Raw genomic sequence first — 23,777 nt, forward strand, 5'->3', positions numbered from 1 at the left:
TGTATGTGTGTGTTTGTGTGTGTGTGTGTATGTGCATGTGCATATTAAGCTACTAGAGTGTGTATGTGTTCGTGTGTGTATGTACGTATGTGCATGTGCACATTAAGCTGCTATAGTGTGTTCATGTCTGTGTTCATGTGTGTGTTTATGTGCACATTAAACTACTATAGTGTGTTCATGTGTGTGTTTTCATGTGCGCATGTGTCTCTCATTGTGAGTCATCAGCTGCAGGCACGATGAGATGAACCGTGTGTGATGTGGCTCCACTGCACTTGCTGTTATGCTGAATTTGGATTAAAAAAAAACTTTCAGATGCTTCAGTTCTTTCTATTTTTAACACTGAAATACTTTTATCCTTTGGTAAAGACTCATGTAGCATCTTTATTAGCATTAGTTGTGAAGTACCTTTGTGGTTATCTGAATAAATAAATGTTCCCTATTACCAGTGTAAGAGACCCTGCTTCATTATATAGCAAGCAGTTACTAAATCTTTGCAAGAATCCTGAATCCTCCAGGATCCGTTCACATGCTGGAGCTAATGATGCTAATATGCTAATTACCCGTTTAAATGTAGCTGGAGTTCTGTGAGGAAAAAAAAGATTCGTTTGTAGTCGGTTTAATACGAGCAGATTTAATAGATACTAATCGTGTGTCCAGAGTTTGTATGAAGAGTGTGTGACTGTTCTCTGTACGTGTTCAGGTCCTCTCGACGATGGTCTGGAAGAGGAAGAGGAGGAATGTGTGTCTGAAGGGAACGAGCTCGCGACTAAAGACGAGTTCTCAGCCGAGGAGAATTTCACTACAGACCTCGAGACAGAGAACATTGGCTGTGAGGACATGGAGTACTTCTGCGCTAAAGGTCAGAGGGTAAAAAAGTGCTGAGTCAGAATGGGGTTAGGGAGCAAGGGAGAATTTTAACGTGCTATCGGATGCTAGGAGCTAGCGGAATGCGGAATAGGATTATTGTTCAGATCATCGCTAGAGCGAGTTTTTAGTTAGACTTAGACTTTAGACTTGGCTCATTTTCCTCATGTTCCTTTCACAGATGAAACAAGGAATGTTGGAAAACATTTGCTAAATCTAATGAATCTAATCTATGAACTTGAAAAAGATGGTAAAGTTAATATTAGCTCTCATTGTCATTTATGTTCCACATACAAGATCTATCTGTTAGCATTTAGCTGCTATGGTCAGTAATCAGCTGCAGATAATGTCAGTTAAGTAAAACTGTGTATATATAAATAAATAAATTAATTAATTAATTAATAAAATACAATCTACTAAGATTATGTTCAAGCCAATTTGACTTTTCTTTTAATTGCTAATCTCTTAGCAAAAATTATTTTCAGTATTTTTTTTAAATAAATGTTAAAAATAAATATTAATTTGTACTATTTTTGTAATATGAATCCATTTTCAAGTAGCAAATATTTTCAACACATTTGTAGTCTTTCTTTCTTTCTTTCTTTCTTTCTTTCTTTCTTTTTTGACATTATATGCAAGTAGGTAAACTCACATTTTTTTAAAATATTGTTTTCTTTTTATTTTATTGTTTTAACCAATGGATGCCCAAGTTGCACAACAGAACAGCGTTAGCCCTGATTTTGTCCGCAAGTCTACAAAATTCCAAGAGAATCCAAGAAAGCAAAATTGGCTATGCTCTCATGGTGGGAGGGATAATGTAATTTCTCTCTCTCTCTCTCTCTCTCTCTCTCTCTCTCTCTCTCTCTCTCTCTCTCTCTCTCTCTCTCTCTCTCTGTCTTTCTCTGTCTCTCTCTCTCTCTTTTTTATTTTTTACCATTCACAGTACCACTATCTGATCATGTATGTGGAAGGTGGTAGATAGCGCTTTTATGAGACTGTTACTCCGCCCGGTGATGCAGCATAAGCAGCAGTTTGAATAATGTCGTTTTCAGGATTCAGGTGTCTCAGAGGAAAGGTTGTCAGTTTGTCAGCTTCTAGTGTGTAGGATACCATGACCATGACATTCATCACTTGCTATACTATGTGTAAGTAAACGACACAAGTCACGGCCACTGCTCTCCAGCGTCTGATCTGTTTTTTGGCTGGGTATGAGGGTCTTTTGGGGAGAAAAGTCTGGGCATACACACTTCTGACAGAACCTCTGCGTCCAAGCATGTAGCCACAGGGCTGGTATTTGATCCCTGTATCTGAGGACTGTCAGAGAACTGGCTAAACCTCACATCTTGCTGTAGCCAGATTCTGCCATGAAGCTGTGTGTTTTTGGGGAGTATTGCTAAACCTTTATCAAATACTCTACTGCTATGTATACACTTAAAATAAAAAAACAAAGTCAGCCAACTGTTTGTTCTTTGAACTCTGTTTTCAATTATGCACTCGTTCTTTTCTTTTGTATTTATTTCATTTTTTGGTCACATCACATCACAACACCGAAGGAGTTGTTAACCAGACAAACCCTGTCCACACACACACACACACACACACACCACACACACCTACTCTCCTCCCCAGGTGTACCCGACTTCACTCACCACCCATCACCAGGAATTTGACTTTTTAATCAGCAGCTTGCGCTTTGAATCGGCGCTGGCCTTCAAAAGACGAGCGTGTGTGTGTGTTTTTTGCATTACGCTTCTGTCACGCTGTTTTAAAAACTATTGTGCCTAGTGGGATTTTTTCACGGGGCATTTCTTTGAAAAACATTATCCTTTTATGTTTTTTTTGTTAGCTAGGCACACTAATAATCATTTCCTTTTGTTGTTAAAGAGAAAGAAAACATAGCAGGTAAGTGGGGGAATGTTAATAGCAATGAGACTGTCATTGTTTCATTTCAAGGTTAAATTCGGTTTTGTGAGTTTTGTTTTTGGCACTGTTATTAACTACAAAAACAAGCACTTGTTCTAGGGATAAAACAAGTCTAATAGCAAATAATTAGCAAAAATAAACACTTGTGTATCAAAACTTGTGTAACTTACCCGCTATACTGGACCAATAAAATTCGGATTGTAATTTTAATCATTAACGAAACAACAATACGAGGTACGTAAATTTAGAACAAAAATAGAATTAAAAAAAGTTACATTAAAAATAGAATTCCAAAGTACAAAGTGAAAAAATAAATAAAAAAAACAACATATGAGTATGCGTCCGTGGCAGAACAGAAAAAAGTGTAATTTCAACCAATTTGAACATTTCTTTTTAAACATACATTGTGTGTCCTTAAAAAATGCCGTTGGAGATGAACCAATCAAGCAAAATTAATACTGTCTATATGGAAGAGATGGCAGACTCTTTCTCCCCTGTCAATCACCGAGACCCTAGCCAATCACATGCAGAAGAGGGTAGACCATGCTTTCTGCCAAGTGTGCTGTGATGCAGCATGAGCAGCAGTTTGAAAAGATATGGTTAGCTAGATTCAGACATCTCTGTGTGACTGATGGAAAGTACTAGCTGGTGGGTGGGAACTGACAGGTGACCAAAATGGGCAGAAATAATTTAGAAAACCCAACAACATACAAATAATAAAAGCAACCATGCAACTACGAAGAAAAAACAAAAACGCGTAGACTTGATGTCCAGATGTTTACAACGGTCCTGATGAAATAGGTTATGTTGGATTTTAACACTGCAAATGGCTTTATTGCAGAGGAACGCTAGCATAAGAAAGTCCAATATTCTTGCATTTGCTATAAGTCGCAAAGACCCACATCGTAATTTTTTTTTAAACTGACTTCAGAGTGTGTCACGCTATATTTTGATAGCTCCTTTCTCTGGCAAAAGGTTTAGCAAAAAATCTTTAACTTTCCAATAGCTGTGCACAAACTAAGACCAACACTGGCCTAAAGTTCTAACTATTCCATTTAGTAGATACTTAAGTAATCTAAGGCCTTGTCATGGTCCGAGCACGTACGTCAGATTTCCCAGTTCTTCTCCTATCTTCTTTAATTCTATAAGCTCCCCATTTTCCATCACAGTTCTGTAATTCTCCAAATGTCCCCTCCTTATTTAGCAAGAAGTGCACGCTCATCAGGTGTAGCCATTTTCTTCCTCTTGATCCTCTTCTCTATTAGATCTCATAGTCATTTAGCCCTGAGTCGAAATGGCTTAAATATACCCCACTTATGCCGGAGCGGCAAGAATTAAAAGCGAACGCAATCCCAGCATTAAACGGTTTACGCGTGTTATTCCTCCCTTATATGAAGACAGAAGGGCCCTCTTGATTAAGTGAACCCTCTCCAAAGTGACGGCGTGTTGTAATTAGTGCTGAATTGAACGTCTCCTTTCAATAGGAGCCACTCTTCCCTGGGCCTTTATCAGTCTCGCTGACTGTAGAGGAGAATAAGGTCTCCAGCGTGCGAGCTCCTAACAGAGTAACTGAGAATCTGCGCAGCTCCAAAATGGGCTTGTCACAGGGAACCGTAAACCCTCCATCAGAATTTCACATCATAATAGGTCTTAAAAGCTTCAAGCCCAAAAAAACGAAGCTGTCATGTTCATTAGCATAGCCACGGTCTTATTAGCGCTGCAAAGTGGCAAAGCCTCTTATAGTTATGAAAGGTCAAGAAACTGAATTGCTCTAGAGGTTCCTTAACGTGTAAGGTGGAAAGGGGTGGACTTAGAGAAATCTGTTGCGACTTGGTTTGTCTAAAAAAATAATTGTTCTTCATTGTCAATATTAGTTAAATTACCATACGTTCTAGTCTACTATAGAATATTACGACTGGATGAACCACAAACGCTGTAAAGCCCGGTAAAAAGTGGACACGAACCCACGCCATAGGAAAGAGCTAATCCAAAATCGAACAAGGAAAAAGAGGAAGCAGGCATGAGAGAAAGGAAACATCTGCAGCAGTTGATATGGAACTGAAGATCTGAAACAGCAATGGTGAATCAGCGCACAGACATCTAAGACATCATGTAGGGTCAGCCGTCAGGACGCTGTTTGTATGATAAAAGGCAGCGTTATCCAGAATTCCCCTTGGAGTTCTAATAAACACTGTGTTCTTGTCTGGCTGCCTTTTAAGGCTAGACGCTACAGGTGAATAGTTATTTATTTATTTATTTACTTACTTACTTACTTATTTATTTTTTCTAACAATAGATTATAGATTATCTTTTTTTAGATTTTTTTTTTTGTTTGTTTTTTTTTACAAATGAGATTCTGCTTAATTACATATACAGTAAAATGTTTGAATGAAAGGATTAAGTTTATTGCTCTCAGGATTTTTTTATTTGGAATTTTAATCAACATTTAATATGTTGTTAATATCTGATAATTGGGGAAATGAATGAACAGTTAAAATTTTATGAATACAGGTCATATAGAAATTTTTTTTTTTAGAAGATTTTTTTTTTTTCACTTTGTGTGGTTTTTAATGGTCTATAAAAGAAATTGCCGCGAATATCACCTATTTAAGAAAACAAGCTTTTTGGAGATATATGGCATTATGTGATATTGCTTATTGGGTAGAGCTTAAAGTTGCTACGTTCCAGATAATAAATACACTGTTGAACAAAAATAGTAAACATTTAAATTAAATATCATTTTATTGATAGTTTCAGAAGACATGTTATACATGCAGCTTATCCAAAAATATAGGAAAAATGTATTGTTTTTTTCGAAAATCCACCTGCGTTGTCGTCTTTACATTTACAAGACAGCAAATGACAGTGTCTCTTGGAATTGCTAAGACTGCCCCGAAAATGTCACAATAATGAGTGTAAATCCATCTTACAAAAGTAAAGCCCCACATCGTTCATCAGCATTTCCAAACAGCGTTTGTACAAAGATGAGTAAGACTGCAGAGAGCTCCCTTCAGAGTGACCACTTTAAACTATCTGGAGAGTGTTTCGGCTCCAGTGGAGCCACCGCGTAGTCATGTACCATGAAATGGTCGAGGGGCTCCAGTCAATGGCTACACACGTAATGGTATTGAAACAGCATAGTTTGGTGTGAAATGAAGTCCCTGCCACTGAATAGATTGAGCTGAGCAAAGGGATGTGAATAAACATGAGATGGAGAGCAGGGACCTATCGAGACAGCTATATACAGACACCAGAAAGAGAGGGGAAATGGAAAAAGTGGACCCCATTACTCCATAGACATGACCTTGCCTTTTCGTTGATGATTAACGAAGCACTCTTCAAATACGGATCTGCCTGGGCTTGGTCGATTCCTTGTTTATTGCAGGTGAAAGGTGCAACAAGGCACAATCAGAATTTACGCTCCCTTGTCATGTCCTTGTCTTTAATTTTAAGACGATGTTTTATTTCCTGGATGTCATCTTTCTTTATAGCAACTGTGAAATTTCACCTTCCTCCTATAGATGAGTGGAAAACCACAAAAGTCAGACAGATTCCTGATCCATCAGTTTCACATAGTATACAGAAATTAGAAGAAAATCTTATGACTGAAGGCTCTTGGCTGAGATCAGATGCATTAGACCAAAAATTCTGCAGGCATCAAGCTCAAAAATAACTCTGCAATTAGACATTTATTGTCATCCAATATGCAAAGAAGGGCTCAGAACCAAAGCTTTGCCAAACCGTTGGTCTGTTGTTCTCAAAGTAGCGTCCAAGAACCCTTAAGGATCTGTGAAATATTTTCCATATCATGTCTGTATTTTTTAAATTTGGTGCTGAAAATCACAACCCACTAGTTTATTTTACTGGTCACTTGGAATGAAAACTTCAGGAACTTAAGAACAAAGTGTCCAGTGTTTGATTAGTTCTATTGTATTTGTAAAGTAAATCTATAATGAGGATTATAATCCATGGATTTGTTTTTGTTTCTTTTGTTTGTATGCCAACCCCTATGCTGGGCATCAGAGGGTTGCACAGAAACACGTACATTTAGACAAATACAGATTGAACTAATGGTCTTGTAGCAGAATGGTTTAGCAAGTACCAAAAGTCTATAGCACTACAAACGCCCTGACAGCTGACAAGAGTGCTATGGTTGTACATTGTTGATAAAAGGTATGCCCTTTGGTATAACTTTGGGTCTACTATTAACATGTTGATACTACCAGAGCCAGGACTTGAATTAGTCAGTTTACCCCTTTGTCCTCACGATGCCAAAATCCTTCCAAACATCTCTAACCAGGAAACCAAAAGAGTTTAATTGATTTACTCTTTGTTTGCGTTACTTCCAAGCTATTTAAGATCATGCCTACCAGAAAGATTGCTTCAACACCTTCTTTCCATAGCAGATGTTAACAAAGGACAGACAAAAGATCCCAACATGTGGTGGTTGGAAATTGGTGCGAAATGCAGTTTGCTGAGCCATCACTTTTGGAGTTGGAGGAGGAAATGAATCATAAATGTTAAAGAATGGTGAACTAAATGTGACAGATCTCCTTGCCTCCAGCCTGCTTCTCGAGGAAACAGCTCAAAAACCCAGCAGATCTGGCAGAGCCTGTGATGACTGTGAATTTGTAGCTCTCGAAGGAGACAGAAGCAAGCTCTTTCACTAATCACTTCTCTCCACTAGGGTGCTTTGTGAGATTTTGCAGGGATTTGAGTGCCTCGCTTGCTTTTTTTTATCCATTGATGGCATTTGAAATTTGTTTTGGGATCCGTTCAGGAAAGATTTGTGCACCATGAGACAAGGGTAAAAATGATCTAAGGGTGACATGTGAGTTATAGGGCTACTTGGGTTGATTTGAATTCCCAGATTCTAAGGTTTTCTTGTTTGTAAAGAAGGTATAGTCAACCCTTGATCATGTCTTGACCCCCCTGTCAATACATAATCAAGGCCTGATCATTGTTCCATCTATACTATCTTTACCAACAATGGTGATTACGGAATGGAAACAATTGACAGTTTTTCCTAATGTCTCAGTTACCAGGGGGTAACCCTTACTGCGTTCATTCTATGGGGTAACCCTTACTGCATTCTACCCTTACTGCATTCATTGTAGCAATGGGCGTTATGAAAGGAATCTCTCTTCTCAGCATCTCTCCGTCTCAGTTTGTTCTGGATTAGGAGGCTCAGATCTCCTTAAAATCTGTGGATTGACATTTTCAAGGGCTGTGTCGGTGGAGGCATTGCTGAGAGGGAGGTGGGAGGTGGGGGAAGCCAATATGACTTTGTTTCTACCTTGCTGGAGGAGGCGTTTGTGTAAATCGCCTGTAAGCTTATTGACCTGTGTAACATTATGCTGGGGAGAATGTCCGATTCGCATGGACAAGCACACACAATCATGACATTCTCTGTCTTCTATTGTTTAGCCTCCTTTTTTCGTACACTCACCGCTGTAGGCAAACAGCACTCGTCTTTTTTTTTTTTCTTTTTTTTTTTAGATGGACCTCTAGCTGAAATTAGTGCCTCTATCTACAAGGCATCAAGCAGTACCACTTCGCTCAAAGCTCTCTGTGACATTTCAACATTTAAGAAGTTGATTTGATGCCAACCAGGTTGCAGATTCTTCCTAGCGTTCTATGATTAGCAGTCTATTATATTAGTGTATCTGCACTGTCTTCCCATGCCAACTCCTACTATATTCTAGGAAACCCTCATCAGGCCTGGCGGCATTGTTCTCTCAGAGGTTGCCGTTCAGCGATTGTGTTTAAAATGCATTGCAAACAGCGCAAGATAGAAGGCAGAAAATCCTTAATCACCGCTTAATTAAGGAATCATCTTGTAGCTTCATTTCCTGAGCGGTAATTAAACAGTCGCAATACGTTTCGTTACAGGGCTTACATGTTTGCCCCAGATCAAGGTAGTGCTTTTAATGTTATCTCTCTGGCTTCCTCTCTCACCCTCTCTCTCCCCCTCTTCCCTCTCTTGCTACTTAGTAGAGGAACTGTTGATACATGCCTTTGTTATCCTCATCATTATACATGAGGAGTATGTGAAAGAGGTAGTCTGGGCCTGACAGTACAAATAGTGATGAAGAGTAATAGAAAATGAATGGAAAAAAAGAGTGAAATTATGGCCTGAGTAGGAGCTTGCTTGAGAGAAATCTAGGTCACAGTGACCTCGTGTTCAGTAACTAGGACATCACTGCGCACTTCTCGTGCCTGGCAGTCCAGAGCCAGCCAGGAAGATGCGATCCTTTTTGGCCGTGTTTACTCTGCGCCTTTGAAGTGAGCCGTGTCTTAACTGGCTTACGGCCAGCATAGCGAGGGACTTCGATCTGGAGATTAACCCCGTCCGAACGGGCCCATATTTTAACGCCGAGCAGCACCAAGGCCGTTCCAGAGTGTTAGAAAGGTCACTTCCACATCCTGTGCCATTCCACTGCTCCGCAGCAAGAGAAAGGAAACATGAGGGGCTAGCGTGAAAGAGATCTTCATTACGAAACAGCGCTGTTAAACAAGATGAGCAGGCTTTCTTATCAGCAGTGACAGTCGATCTGGTTTCCTTCTGCTGTAAATCTTATCAGTTGTTGTTATACTGAAAATCTCGGCTGGAGACTCATCTGCTTCCAGTGGGGCTTTTTGTCTATGGATGATCACATAATCATACAGCATTTTTGTTTTCCTCTTTTTTCCCCAACAACTAAACAATATCTTTATGAGTAACAAAATAAAATCAAAACAATTAACTACATTTTTAATTGTTCTGACCAAAAGTATTTGCTTTATTGACTTTACATTTGGTGTACATTTTATTATTATTATTTGATTATTCATATGATAAGGGTGCTACTTTTCAAAGGGAATGTTTTCTTCTGAGCAATTAATCAGCATTTAATCTGAGGTTCTCAATGAAATCTACACTGTAAGCCAAACTCCTTTTTGTCTCCCTTATTTTGTACCTCGAATGATGTCATTCAAGACTCTGACTTTCCATTTCCGAGTTAAGTCAAATGCAGCAATAGATCCAAAAAAGGCCAGTCCCTTGCTTGGGGATCCTCCTTATTTAACTATGATTCAATGAAGCCGTTGAGCCAGGCACCAAAACGTAAACACATTTTGCAATCTTACTAAAGGTCTGACAGACTTCCTGATTTTAGTGTTTCTGGCTGCATTTCTTCATCTCTAGCTTTCCCCAACATTGTAAATAATATAAGACTAAGGACCGGAAAGCTCCTGTTTATCAGTGGCTTAAGGTTGGCTGATGTTGAGTCACTTTAAAGATCTGGAGGATGGAGCTAGAACTCGGACTTGCCGCCATTTAGAACAGGACTGTAGCCTAAACTGCCATGTAGGAGAGGTTCTGCTTTCAGCTACAGCATATGATTAGGGATATAGACAGAAAAATCAACCATTCATCTGTTTGTTTGTTTGTTTGTTTGTTTTAATCTCAACTTTATAATTACTTTTATAATTTCATATCTTTTTTTGGTCTGGAAGAGAGAGTGAGCTAAGTATTACGTTGCTAAGGAGGAAGATCCTCATCAACTATTTTTTTCCTGTCGTTACTTATGTAAAAGTAGCTTTAAAACATTTTTTAGATTTTAAAATTTACAAATTTGGCTTGTTTACTGGAGAGACCTGACACTGTAGATTCCTTTAATGAATGTTACAATAATGACTGTATAAACCTATTCTTAAAGAAATGTTTTTTTTAATCTATATTTAAACACTACTTTCTAATTTGCTGTTATAGAGGACCCCTTATTACCTTCTGACCAATCAGATTCGAGATTAGGTAAAGCTATGAGATATTGCATTATAACAAACTATTAACTGAATAAGATAAATACGTTTTTGATACATGTTGATAATGAGTTGGTTCACACTTCTGGTTACCTTCATAAACCGTTATGAAGAGGAATACATACTGTTTGCTAATGCTTTACTATTGTAGATATCAAATATCAGTCCTGGGTTTGAGAAAATAATATGTAGGCATATAGCAAAATCTCATCACCGCGTGTGGAAGTCGGTAGCTCGGAGTTAGCGAGTCCCTCTCGACATCTGCATCCCAACACACAAACACACACAGAGAGATCATAAATAGTTCTTTCTCTACACCTCCCCATATCCTCCTATACCAGTGGGGTTTCCTTTCTCATACTCTCTCCTGGGATCTCCATACATTCACACAACTTATTCATTGAGTCACTGGAGATGTCCAGAGCTCTGCTGTGAGAACAATAGACTATTTTAGGCTAGAAGACACATTAACTTTGGGTCCCAAGTTATTTCAGAACGCTTCAGTCTGCAGTGACAGAGTCAACCGAGTTCATTATTTATGTAAGGAATATTATGTAAGGAACACTTGGGGCCATGCGTCGTTATCCTAAAATGGATTATTATATAACTAACTGCATATTCGGAAAGAACATTTTTTTCCTCTTGTACGGCAGAGATTTGCCTTTTTTTGTTAATACTTTTTATATTTATTCATAATTACTTATTATTCATAATTTATTCATTATATTATTTTTATAGTTATCTATAATGTTGTAGAACATCTGCCAAAGGTTGTCACTTCTAACGGCTCTAAACATCCCCTCATTTCCTCTCGGCAGCCACTTAATTTGCTTCATGAAGTGACCTCATGCTTGCCATGCTGACGAAACTAAAAACGTACTAAAATCCCCTAACCGTCACAAAGCACTGACAGTCAGTACTCCTGTCTTAATTATAAAATAAACAGCTCCTTACAGAATACATAAAATTCAATCAATTAATTCATTTCTAACTAATTAATAACTAATTGTTTAGAAGTAATCAATTCTAATCAGTTAGCTAATCACTTATTATTCCAGTTGCCTATCTAGTTGCCTATGCTTCAGGTAAATGACAGATCCTAGTTCGTCAGATCCAAGTCGATGTCCCGATAAACCCTAGAAGAAACGTATATACGTCAATAGCTGAATTAAAAGGAAATGCTTGTAACGTGTTGTCTCTTTTTTGTTCTAGGTGAAGAGACCAGCAACAGAGAGACAGGGGACACAGATGTGGAAGGAAAGAATGACAAGACCAGACCTCCTCATCTGGAAACTGAAGAGTGGGACGGTCCCAGTAAGTGACTTGAACAGACCTGAAGTGAATTTTTGATACCAATTTCATTCCCAGAGCCAATACTTTGATGGCTTTGATGGAATATTTTTGTAGCATATCCGGCACACACCCCACTCTACGTACATTTCTATTTCAGTAGCCATGCTATAGACAATGAACACGCCCTTTTTTTATTCTTAACATCACAACTTTGACTCAAAATTAAATAAAATCAAGTGAACAACCCGAAGTTCTGCCTTGAAGGTCTCGGATCATTTCGTTCTCGTTATCTGGCAAGGTTTGGACAACATCAGATCGTCCCTGGCCTTCCTTCAAGCATTTAGCCCATTAGCTAACGGCTAGTAATCACTTGTAAGCAGCCCATTATGACACGGTTTAAATGAATCCATCTGGGATCAGGGGATTTAAGCCATTCAATAGCAGGGCATCTGAAGATATCCTTGACAAGGTAAAACTCTTCAGCAGAAGCTTTTAATGAGTGCTAAAATTAGCCACCTTCAGCTGCACCAATATAACTCATATACACCTTGCTATTGTTACACCATTTAAACAAATCAAAGGAAAATCCGGTCTGAAGTGTCTAAGGGCCTTTTTACACCTGGTCACTTCATGTGTTTTCTCTGATCCGATAGCTATCTGATTTGTTAAAACTGTTCCATTTACATTAGGCCACATAAATGCGTCTCTGCGAATCGGATATCGATCCGATCTTTCTACTCCCGCCCAAAATGCAAATATGTTTTACCTCATTTCCGGGCTAATTGAAATGGAACACGCTTTGGTGTATGCGGTTGCTACAAAAATCAGCATTTACTGTTTGCTGCATTTTCGCTGGCGGCAGCAGTGCATTTTAAGACCCAACGAGACACCTGGGTGAAAGATAGGAGCCAGCAGTGGTGGGAAAACATATTTGTTTCTGGCGCGATGCACGACTCGCGAGTCACCTGCGAGTGACGTACTTCCGTTTGGGAGGAGTATAGCGCTGACGTATGTGGCTTGAACAACCACATTCATTTACACCTGTCCAGTTTCATTCATGAAATGCGTCCCAGACCACCTCCTGAAGTGGTTTGAGCGATCGGATTTATATCCGTCTCAAAAACGTTTCGGAGGGCATTTAGACCTGGTCTTTTTACCATCGGATAGCTGTCTGATCACAGAAAACGCATGAAGTGACCAGGTGTAAAAACCCCCTAAGTAATGTGATGGACCATCACCAAAAGCTTCAAAACAATTCTACAAGTGTCTTTGGAACTGTATTGAAACAATGAACAGCATCCTTCAAAAAATACAGCATGTGATATTTTTCCCATCAGGATAAAGTTCATCATCATTAGTAACACAACATGTAGGAAAGAGGACAGGTGGAACCAAACCATGCCAGCACAATGAATAAATTACTCCAAATATTTTTTTTTTGTCTTTAATTTGTCCCCATCTTTACATGATAATAAAGAGGGCTTTATAATTCCAAGGCCAGTTGAGAATAATTAGTCCTGCAACTAATCTCGAAAACAATTTCACTGAATTTTGACTACACGAACAATGATCTATCTTTAGTGAAATAACTCTTTTTCGTGTGCCCAGGTGGTTAAATGGAGAGAGGTCTGTAGAAATTCTGACACTAAATGCTCCAGTGATCCAACAAGCGTCCTAAATTGGACTAAATTGCATTTTGAGAGAACCTTGTATAGACCATTGGAATGATGGACTTAAATTAACTTATTATCGCCAATGAATTATAAGAGAAGTTAGCAGGGTTGAATGGAACGGATTAAATGGCTTTGCTCCAAAGCTTTATTGCATGTGTGTGCTTTCACATGGACTGTGCTTTTCCCCAACAGAAAGCTTACGCACACACAAAAACATATTTATCGTTTCTTCTTGAGGAATCTCATTTTACCATGCAGATTTTTTCCCTCCTTGCTTTCTCGGTGGGTTTGAAGAAAAAAAATAGTCCTATCTTGTTTTTTTTTCCCCCTCTCTATCTTCTTAAAAGTCACTTCATCAAAGTGATGGATAATACATCGAACAAGATAGCAACAGCTGCAATTATTGCTCGCCAGTGGCATCACGTTGCTGGTCGCACCAAATATGATTCGCCTTTTAATGCATATGACCTCCAGAATTTATTGCAGGTACATACAGTTATGAAAGAAAAAAAAGTGGATTTCGGCAAGTTGGTGCTGGGAAGCCCCCCGGGGTGTGTATTTTTACGCTGACAGTGAATCAGTGTTATCAGTCCCCATCAGATAATGCATTTATCATTAAATTTCACATTTGCATTTCAATCTGAGGAAGGAAATGAGCATTGGCAGCACACGATAAGAGCACAGGCGACGGCTGGTAATAAAGCATCACTGCGATCACACGTCAGGCAAGGCTGAGGGGGTCAGGCCCAGTAACTACAGGGCCAGCGAGAGGAAAGAGAAAAAGAAAGAAGCATCATGTCCAGAGCAGGGCAACTGCAAAATAAACCTCATTCTTCAATGGTTGACGGATGGATGGATGGAAGGATGGGGTGGGGGGGTGGGTGGTTGGGATCTATCTATCTGATTTATTCTCTTACATACTGTTTGATGTGTAAGCACAGAAACTACCACATATAAGTTACTGTGAAAATGACTAGCAGATTTCATATTGTTTTTTATTTGTGACTGCCTGATGGATAAGGAGACTCAACAAACAACCTTTTTTTGTTTGTTTGTTTGTTTTGCCTGTTTTGTTGTGTCCTTGTTCAGAATCAGTTTTGTCTGTCAGGTCATACTCCACAGTGGTGGTTATTAACTTATATTTTACTACATTAACTGGACACTAACGACCACTTTTTGGGCTATTTAGTTAGGTTTCCTGGTTCTGGGTAGCACCTTAGAGCTTTCATTTGCCCAGTGGGATTTGTTCATCCCTGGGTAGATTTCACACTGCTTTCATATTAGTGTTTTCGCATCCGAGTTTAGTGAAGAGTGACTCATAGCGTAACTCGGTACACTATTGTTGCATGGACCTAAGAATGCCTTCATAGACATCGCCAGTGTTTGAATACGGCTCGTACGGCTTTCTCGGAAAAGAAAGCATACCAAGATCTCAGAGCACATAGCTTCAGGTACAAAGTATGAAAACATCCTTAAGTCTTAGGCACTGTAACATACCAGCCCTAGCTTTTTAAAGTAGCACAATCGTACGACGACAGCTTGATTATCAATTTTATCAACTTTGTCTCTGGCAGTTCAGATAATTGTTACACCGTTATGTTTTTTCACAAAGTAGGCCCAGAGTCTGCAAGCGGCTGTAGTGGCTTCCGACAGCCACAGGGTCAGGGAGTTAGTTTAAACTAATTTGTCAAATTCGTTTCAATTTGGACACAACGATTTCGTTGATAGTGCAGATGCTTGTCCACATTACTGATAACCTTGTCGCATTATCCTGATAAGATCTCATCTGCATACTGACAACACAGCAGCTTCCCCATTCCCCCACACATTAGTGCCACAGGCCAGCAGAGGATGTTACCTGCCCACAGTTTTCGTAAGAATAGAATGGAAATGAGACTTTCTATTGTTCTCCTGCAGAAAATGGTCCTTTCTGCGTGGAGGAAATTTCAGAAAATGACAAAATTGTCTTTCTCACACAAGTACAGTGTATGGGCATTCATCTTGGTGCGTAATAACCAAATTTACTTGCACATCGCGTCTCTGCTGAAAGAACATTTTCCCCTTTTCATCTTTCCTATTGTGCTAGAAAAGTCAGATGAGCATGTTATAATTTGAATAAAGTGGAAAATCAGACAATCAAATATGAACATCTGAAATGACATGACTTCCTGTGCAAAGCGATTAAAAGCAAATTTATTTAGTTTGAGACAGTCTATCCTGTTATCACTCCCTTTTGTGAGCATTCAGATCCCGGGGAGCTTCAGTTCCTTTTGTTATTCCTTGGCTTAAGTTAGTCCAGGTGCGATTACGATCGGCAAAAGATAATTCTTAATCACTTTCCAGAAGCTATCTGAATGGGATGTATAATGGCCATTACATCTAAAAGAGGGAGGCTTTCTTAATGAAGTGACTTTGACCAAGTCCACCTGCTGTGAAGAATCCATTAAAACACACTCTTCAATTTGTCTTTGGTACTAAAAAAAACAACCGAAGCCTCTCGTTGCTCTAACTGAACTTCTTCTATAATCACTTTATCATTATGAACGCCGTTGTTCCTCCTTTGCTTTGAATTCTTCAGGGTTCTCTTCCAGCCTCCTTTCACGAATTATGTCTGTTGCGAAACCCTCTAAGATACGCTTCCAAAGCAAAGATCGGTTGCTTTGAGAACATCCCTGTTATGCCATGTAGACTCGGAGGACACCCACTTAGCTCTCGCCAGAGATATCTACTTGCCAATCTCACACTCTATTTCGCCTCGTTATGGATGTTTGCAGACTTCTGTATATTAGTGGTGATAGCTTGTACAGCAATTTGCTAATTATCATGGACTTCTTTGATACATATCTTGACATACTCCTCAAGGCAGAATTGAAGCGGGGAAAGGGGAGGGTAGTAATGAACTGCTGATCATGCTAATCTTTAATAAAAAACCCTGAAAGTCAAGTACAGTAAAGAAATTACACCAATTAGTTCTCATTATTTAAAAAAAACTCACGTCCTGTAACAGCACATTTGCAGTGCAGATACAGTGCTGAATTTGCTTGACTTCTCTGCTAAATTGATGCTTATTGGGAATTTTCATTTACACTATTTAATGGCATTATCAAGAGCAACTTACATTTTCCTCACACAGTTGAGCCGGTGATGGTTCAGAGCTTTGCTCAATGCCCCAGTAGTGCTTGGATTTGAATTCACAACTCTTTGATCAGTTTTCTTCACCAGTGAGTTAACGCTGCTCTGTGAATGAGTAGGTTTGCATGGTGCCCTGTGATGGATTGGTCTACTACTTTATGTCCAGTGTTCCTGTTATAGGCCCATAGGTCTAAACAAGATAAAGTGTTTACTGAAGATGAAAGATAAAAAATATTACTGTCAAAGCAAACTGCTGCCTATTTCATTTAAAGCAACTAATTGAGAAAGAATAAAACATGATACATCTTTTTTTGTTTTGTGCAAAAGGATTTGGCCATTTAGGCCATTCGAATTTAGAATATGCCTTTTCTATCTTTCATTCTCCTTAAAATTAATTTTAAATGGTCAATGTATCTGAATGATCCAGCAAGCTTTGAGTAACACACACCTAAAGCTTATCACCCCACAGCCAGATCTCAGAGCCTTACAAACCTCTGAGTTGATGAATCTGTGGCCCATAGAGTCTGTCAAGCCTGGCCTGACTCATCTGTATGTGCCAACTGGGCACTAGCCATTGGCTTTGGCTTGGAATGGGGAAAAAAGGAGCCAGGGAGTATCCTTGGATTTGCATCCAGTCGCTTAGTTCCTACCAATCAAGAAGCATCTACCACTCCAAAAAAAAATCCCCCAATTCATCCAGTTCTCCAGTAAGTCTACTTCACAACTGCCTGACCCCTCATCACATACATGCAACAATAGCCACCTCAGTCTTTAATACACAAATGTCCTACAAAGTGATTTTGAGGAGCAGATGGCAGCAATAGTTGCACCAGGTGCCTCCACAATTGTTTGCGTTCACCTCACTTCTATTTATATCATGCTGAAAACAGCCGGGCATAAATATTTGCAGAGAGCCGCTGGGACCTTTGATTTTTGAAAAGGATGATCCATGCGCCAGTTGCTTCATCCCACCCCAGCAACAAACAGATGGCACTTAGTGGGTCGATGCCTCTAGCATGAAATTCATGTTGAGATTTGGGGAAATGACATGATGGGGCAGGAGGACTAGTAGACCTGCTTTTAATTGTGTAGCTCCTCTGTAGAATAAAGCGAAACCAGCAAGTTGCCAGTTGCCTCGAGTTGTTACTAGTCAGTTTTGAGGCTATCTATAAGATTTGCCAATGGACTCGTGTCAACAGATGGAATTAAGCAGGCAACTTGAGGAAACTCTCTAGATACCTCGCTCAAGATACATCTGCTCTGTGACCAAAAATCCCAGGAACATTTTGCTTTTTTCCCTTTTTTCGCTATTCTCTATTTGGCTATTTTTCTTCCTCTAATTATTCGCGGAAGTCTGTTAAGTCAGGGTGTCGTCAGAGGGGAACGTGTGGCCCAGATGCAGATTAGAGACTCCTGGAGATGAGGGTGTAAAAAAGGATTTAATGGTAGGATGGATTAGAGAAATCCTTGTAACAATGTTAAATAATTATAGTTCCAGCTGAGATCAAAGCGCCATTGATTGAACCCCTCAAGCCTTCAGCATGTAGAGCGAGGGACAGAGAGCGACGTGGAGGAGGGGGAAGACGAGGAGATCGAGAGAGCGCAAAAAAAAGTCTTGGAAAGCGAAGATTGGTAAAGTGCCGATCAGCCGGGTGAAGATCCACAGCAAGAGGCTCTGGCGATAACGTCACAACTCATAAGCAAGGGTTGTCAGAGCCGCTCGCACTGATACCTAAAAGGTTTTAAGGCGACTTATAGACAGGGATTTATAGGCAGGGATTTTAATGTATGCAAAGCGGCAAGTCGGAATGTAGGCTTTCGCTCTGAACTTGTTTATTTCCCGTGTAATCAGGAAGCAGTGACATGGCTCACTGCCACTCATTCAGCCAGAGAAAGCATCTCCTTCATGACTTTCAGTCATCTTTAGTCGAAGTATTCTTGGCCACTCGTGTGAGAATAGGGTTTTTGTGCCAGTTTAGATTGCCACGACAAAAAAGAATGCAGTATTTACTGCGAACGAGTATACTGTATACGATGTCATGATGCAAAGTGCCATCTGAATTATAATATTCTCAGTAGTGCAACATGCAATAAGCAAAAGCACCACTATTTATGAATTATAAAATAAATGAATTCCTTTCTATGAACTTCTATTGCATACCTCTACACATTCTGCACTGAATATCAGGTACCTCCTTCTTGAGACTATTTTTCAGAACACACGATGAAAATACAGTCAGTGTCTGACTGGGGCGATGAAATATGCAACAAGAGATTAGACAAATCACTCGGCTCGCCGACTTAAACTGCCCCGATTCAAATTTAGCCACTGATCCGATACACTAAGAGGCTTTAAGAGAAAACTTCATGCTTGTTAGTTACGGAAGCAATCTGAAATACAGCTAATGCACTCTGAAGGCACTAAACGCAGTCGCAATTATAATCGAAACAAAGGTGCCACAATTCTACTTCATCACAAAGCGTTGCATTAAGATAAATTGTGAGCAGTGAGCTTCGAAAGCTATTAATAACTAAGCAACTCTCTAGCACTCTCACTAGTTTTCGTTAGCTTTGAACCAAACCAAAGAGTGCTGTGTTGCGTCTATCGTGATTTTTCTTGTCAACAAGACAGCATGCAATTAGTTCAAGAGTAACGTTATACAGCTAAATACGTGGGTGATGTTGAACACAGACAGGGATTTCTGCAGGAGGTTATTTTACCGGGTGATTAGCATCTAGCTAATACTATAGAGAGCTCACAGGGTTTTGTCCTGCTGTGGCTGTTAGAAGATCGGAGTCCAGTTAGAAGATTGGAGTCCATCCACTTCAGGATGAAGTTTTATAGTGTGTGTTTAGCAATCGTGTAGAGATAGTACAGGGGTGGACACATTAGCCACATATTAGCCTGGGCTGTTACTGTAGGTAGAAAAAGAAAAGCACTACTGATTTTTTAACCAACGCTAGTCTGGCTTAGGTAATGTGTTCAAATGCATTGCAAGGACATTACCAAGGATCACATCTTTATAGCTAACGACTTTCAAAACTTTCTCTGTTAATGCACTGGACTAGCTAACTTTACAGTATATGTTAGCTATCACTTTTTTTTTAGTCAGTTTTTGGGAAACCAAAACATAGGACCTTTTAGTTTCTTGCCTGGTGAGATAGTAAAATTTATAGTCCGATATTTTTAGGAGAAGATCAGTGAAAACAGGTTAAGGTAAACTTAGCAAGGCCAAATTAGCAAACATCTGAAATTAGAATCCAATTCACTTTATTTAAAAAAAAGAAAAGTGGTGTATTTATGAAATCCATTGTAAGTATAATACCGTACCCCTTGAAACACCCAGGAACCTTTGGTGTCTTCTAATATTATTATCTAACCTTCTAATAATTTAGTAAGGAAGAATCAGCAGGCCACGCCAAGCAGTAGAACCGATCAAAGAATCTCTTTTGATTTGTGTTTTGATATCTTTTTTATTTCATGTTTACTGAAGTGAACATACATGAATATAATGAGAAGTCATCGTTTACTTTCCTTTAGTTTCCTTTTACTTCACCATGTTATCTGTTCAGAATAAAAGGCTGTATTTTAAAAAAAAATAAAAAATTGTCATTGAAATATTACAAATTATAACCAAATTTGTCTTGTTTATAGGTATGAAGTAATCTGTAATTGTTAAGCAATAAGAGGTTAAAGGTTAAAAATGCTAACTGCTAAATGCTACTAGTAAAACTGGACATTTAGATTTTTTTTCAGCTGGACCTTCACACGGTTTAGGAAAACTAGTGCTTTTTAACTTAATCAGAATGAGGGCAAATTAATGGTTTTATATGTACAAAGATTACTGGTATATAGTTATTATATGAACATTAATGAACGTTAACTGTATAATAGTGTGGGGTATGCAAAAGTGGACCAATGCAAAAGCTACCTAAAGTGCAAATGAAGCCTTAACTGTACAATAGTGCAAGATGAGCAAACGTGAAGGAAGGTAAGAAGGTGCAGTATACAGTAGCTGCGTTAATGTAACCCATATGAAACAGCAAAGTGGGGTTATTTGTTAATGTCCATGGAGGCAGATCAGAGACCATTATAGGTCCTGGATATTGTTAATGAGGCCTAAAAATTATCCACAACAACGATGATAACCACAGACAAGAAACTGTGTTTGCACCTAATATACGTCTAACTGTAACTCCTATACTCTACAGAAACTTCATCCATATCTATATGTATTTTTAAGAAAGGGAGAAAAAGGGAAAATTGAGGACTTGGAGAAAACGCATGGAAGAAACGTCTCTCTGGCTTTACTTAAGGATGCTTTCACCACAGTGGGAATAAACACATTGGGTTATTAATCACTGTTATTATCTTCCACATCTAAATGACAATTGATAATAATAGCAATAATAATCAACAATAAGGAGACGTGGTAAAGAAGCATGTGTGTGTGTGTGTGTTTGTGTGTGTGTGTTGCGGTATTCAATTATGCAGTTTCCATTGGCATATTAATCATCTTTTCACCAAACACGCCGGTGTTAATTAAAGCAAAGCGCGGATAAAGACGTGTTGCCGGATCATCACTCTGTTTATCGCTGCTCACACAGCCGCAGTTAAGTAAATTCAGCCCGCAAGAGGAATTTCAATGCCTCGTCCCACCATGTTTGGTAATCTGCATATGCGTGTGTATGTGTATGTGTGTGTGAGTGAATGAAAGAGAAAGAAAGTATTTTTGTGAGCTTGTACAGCTACCTGCTGTGCTGGACGAGCGTGTATGTAGGCGAGAGAGAGAACGAACACGGGACTGCAAGCAAAAATGAGAGACAGAGAGTGAGCATGTTTTTTTTTTGTTGTTTTTTTTTTTTCTTTTGCATAGTCTAGTGGCAGATCTGGAAAAAGGAGTCCAGCCTACTGGCAGAAAGACGAACTGTGTTGTAATTAGTAGCAGAAGACCGATGAGGCGTCCTGCTTCGTTATCACCAGAGAGAGAGAGAGAGAGAGAGAGAGAGAGAGAGAGAGAGAGAGAGAGAGATGGCTCTGAACCCAAGTGTGTGACTCAGTCTGCCTGCTGTCAGAATAAACACAATCTGAAACAGAGATTCAGTTTATTGTTTATCTGTTTATCCTCATTTACACAACCAGAATTCCCATAAATACACTGCAGGGAAGACATCTTTTCCTGTTCACTAATATATCCAACTTTAGGTGATTTAGGATGAATGGATTTGTCAACCGGTCGCCATTAGAGACCGCGACAGTATTCAAGTACAATAACTGTATGGAGGTTTAGATCATTGTTCAATTCAGTAACTTGATCAGATTTTACAATCTCGTGTCATACTGCAGCATGTAAAAACTTCCAAACGCTTATCGTGGCATTGTTAAAGATATAAACAAGATCCGGATGTACACAGGCAAAGCCGTTGTGACATTAAACCACTTCTGCTCGGAGCTTAAAGTCTTGAAGGTCTCCAACATCTCAGACATGGATGCCTTTTTTTTTTTCTTTGGGATATTACATCACTGGGAAAATAACTTTAATTTAATACCACATAATGAAGATGGATGAAGTTGTTGCAAAAAATGCATACTTTTGTGAGAGTCTGTGGCAGTATTCCTTATTTGTAGTCCTAAAATGAGAGGTAAAGGAGAGAGAGAGAGAGAGAGAGAGAGATGGTGTGTGTGTGTGTGTGTGAGTGTAAGCGTACATGCGCATACACAGCGCTCCTGTCTCTTTTCCCTTCCTCTCCACCTCCCTCTGTCTCTTGTCCTCTCTCTGAGGAGGTGAGCGAAGTGAGGATGATGCAGAAAGTCGGTGTAGAAAAGAAAAGAAGGGGTTACAGCTGAAGAGGAGGAGGAACGTGTGGGCATGTGAGCTCTCTTCTTCCTTCTCTCTCCCTTTCCATCTCTACCTCCTGACTTTATCTGCAACTGCACTTACAGGAGATCTTCGTGGTTTGAAACAGCCGGCTGCATCCGCTGTCTTCTGTCTTTCTCTCCACAATCACACTCACACTCACACGCTCGACCCACACACACACACACACACACACTCCTTCAGACACACACACAAACACGCACTCACACTAGACAACATCCTTTATACCTCCGATAGTTTTTTTAAGCTCGTTAAGCAGAATGCGGCACAGGAGGCAGAAGCATTTCCGTAGATGCGAGAAAGAGAGGGGAAAAGTGAAAAAGAGAGAGGTGGGGAAAAAAGAAGAAGAAGAAGAAGAAGAAGAAGAGAGAAAGTCGGAAAAAAGGTCCACGTAACAATGCCGGGGAAAAATCAGAACATTTTCCAGCGAAAGATGGGCCATTTCCAAATCCTTGTGCCCTATCAGACAAATTAAAGTAAATCAAGCATGAAATGAAGCAGGAGAGCCTGGAGATAAGGCTCCTTTAAGTCGTTTCCAGATTAGGATAGAGAGAGAGAGGGTGAGAGAGAGCGAGAGAGAGAGAGAGAGAAAGAGAGAGAGAGTGAGAGAGAGAGCGTGAGAGAGAGAGAGAGAGAGAGAGGTGCATCTGTTCGCCGCCAGCCGAGGAGGCTAGTTTCCCATTTCACAATAGCAGCCTGTGTATAGGATTACTTTCCCCTGTCAGTGACATGAGGGGAGAAGGGAAGGAAGCACACACACACACACACACACACACACACACACACACTCACGCTATCCTTAAATGTTTCGTCTCCAACTTCTTCTCCCACGTTTTTTTTGCCAGGAGATGAATGATAACGTCGGCCGGAGGTTACAGACATTTCAGTGACAGATGATATTCAGCAGAAAGCGAAGGAGAAACATCTACATATGAAAACTAAAGAAATCATTAACGTGATTTCTTTAAAAAATAAAAAATGACTACGCTACTACAGCACAAACATCCCAAATATGATGGAGATGAATGGATGCACTTACGGATACTTAAATACAGCCTTCTTGCTTCATTTGTCACACTGAACTATTTGTATATAATCACGTCCAAACATTTCAACCCGTTACCAACTACTGTTTTTATTCTATCAGAGTATAATCATTTCTTTCCAAGTGCCTCTATGTGCATGCCTAAGGACACTAATCAGGGTCGGG

The 23,777-nt window shown here is 39.5% G+C and overlaps 1 protein-coding gene across 1 annotated transcript in view; it reads left to right on the plus strand.

Annotated features, from left to right (window-relative positions):
- The window catches only part of zfpm2a (zinc finger protein, FOG family member 2a), a 143,537-nt gene that overhangs the window by 44,876 nt on the left and 74,884 nt on the right, over nt 1-23,777 (plus strand). The window contains exons 2-3 of the mRNA XM_060861781.1: nt 701-859; nt 11,803-11,904. Of these exons, the coding sequence (XP_060717764.1) occupies nt 701-859; nt 11,803-11,904 (261 nt within the window). The remainder of the gene's footprint in view (nt 1-700; nt 860-11,802; nt 11,905-23,777) is intronic.

The sequence above is a fragment of the Tachysurus vachellii genome, chromosome 25, assembly GCF_030014155.1.
Source record: "Tachysurus vachellii isolate PV-2020 chromosome 25, HZAU_Pvac_v1, whole genome shotgun sequence".
Classification (NCBI taxonomy): Eukaryota; Metazoa; Chordata; class Actinopteri; order Siluriformes; family Bagridae; genus Tachysurus; species Tachysurus vachellii.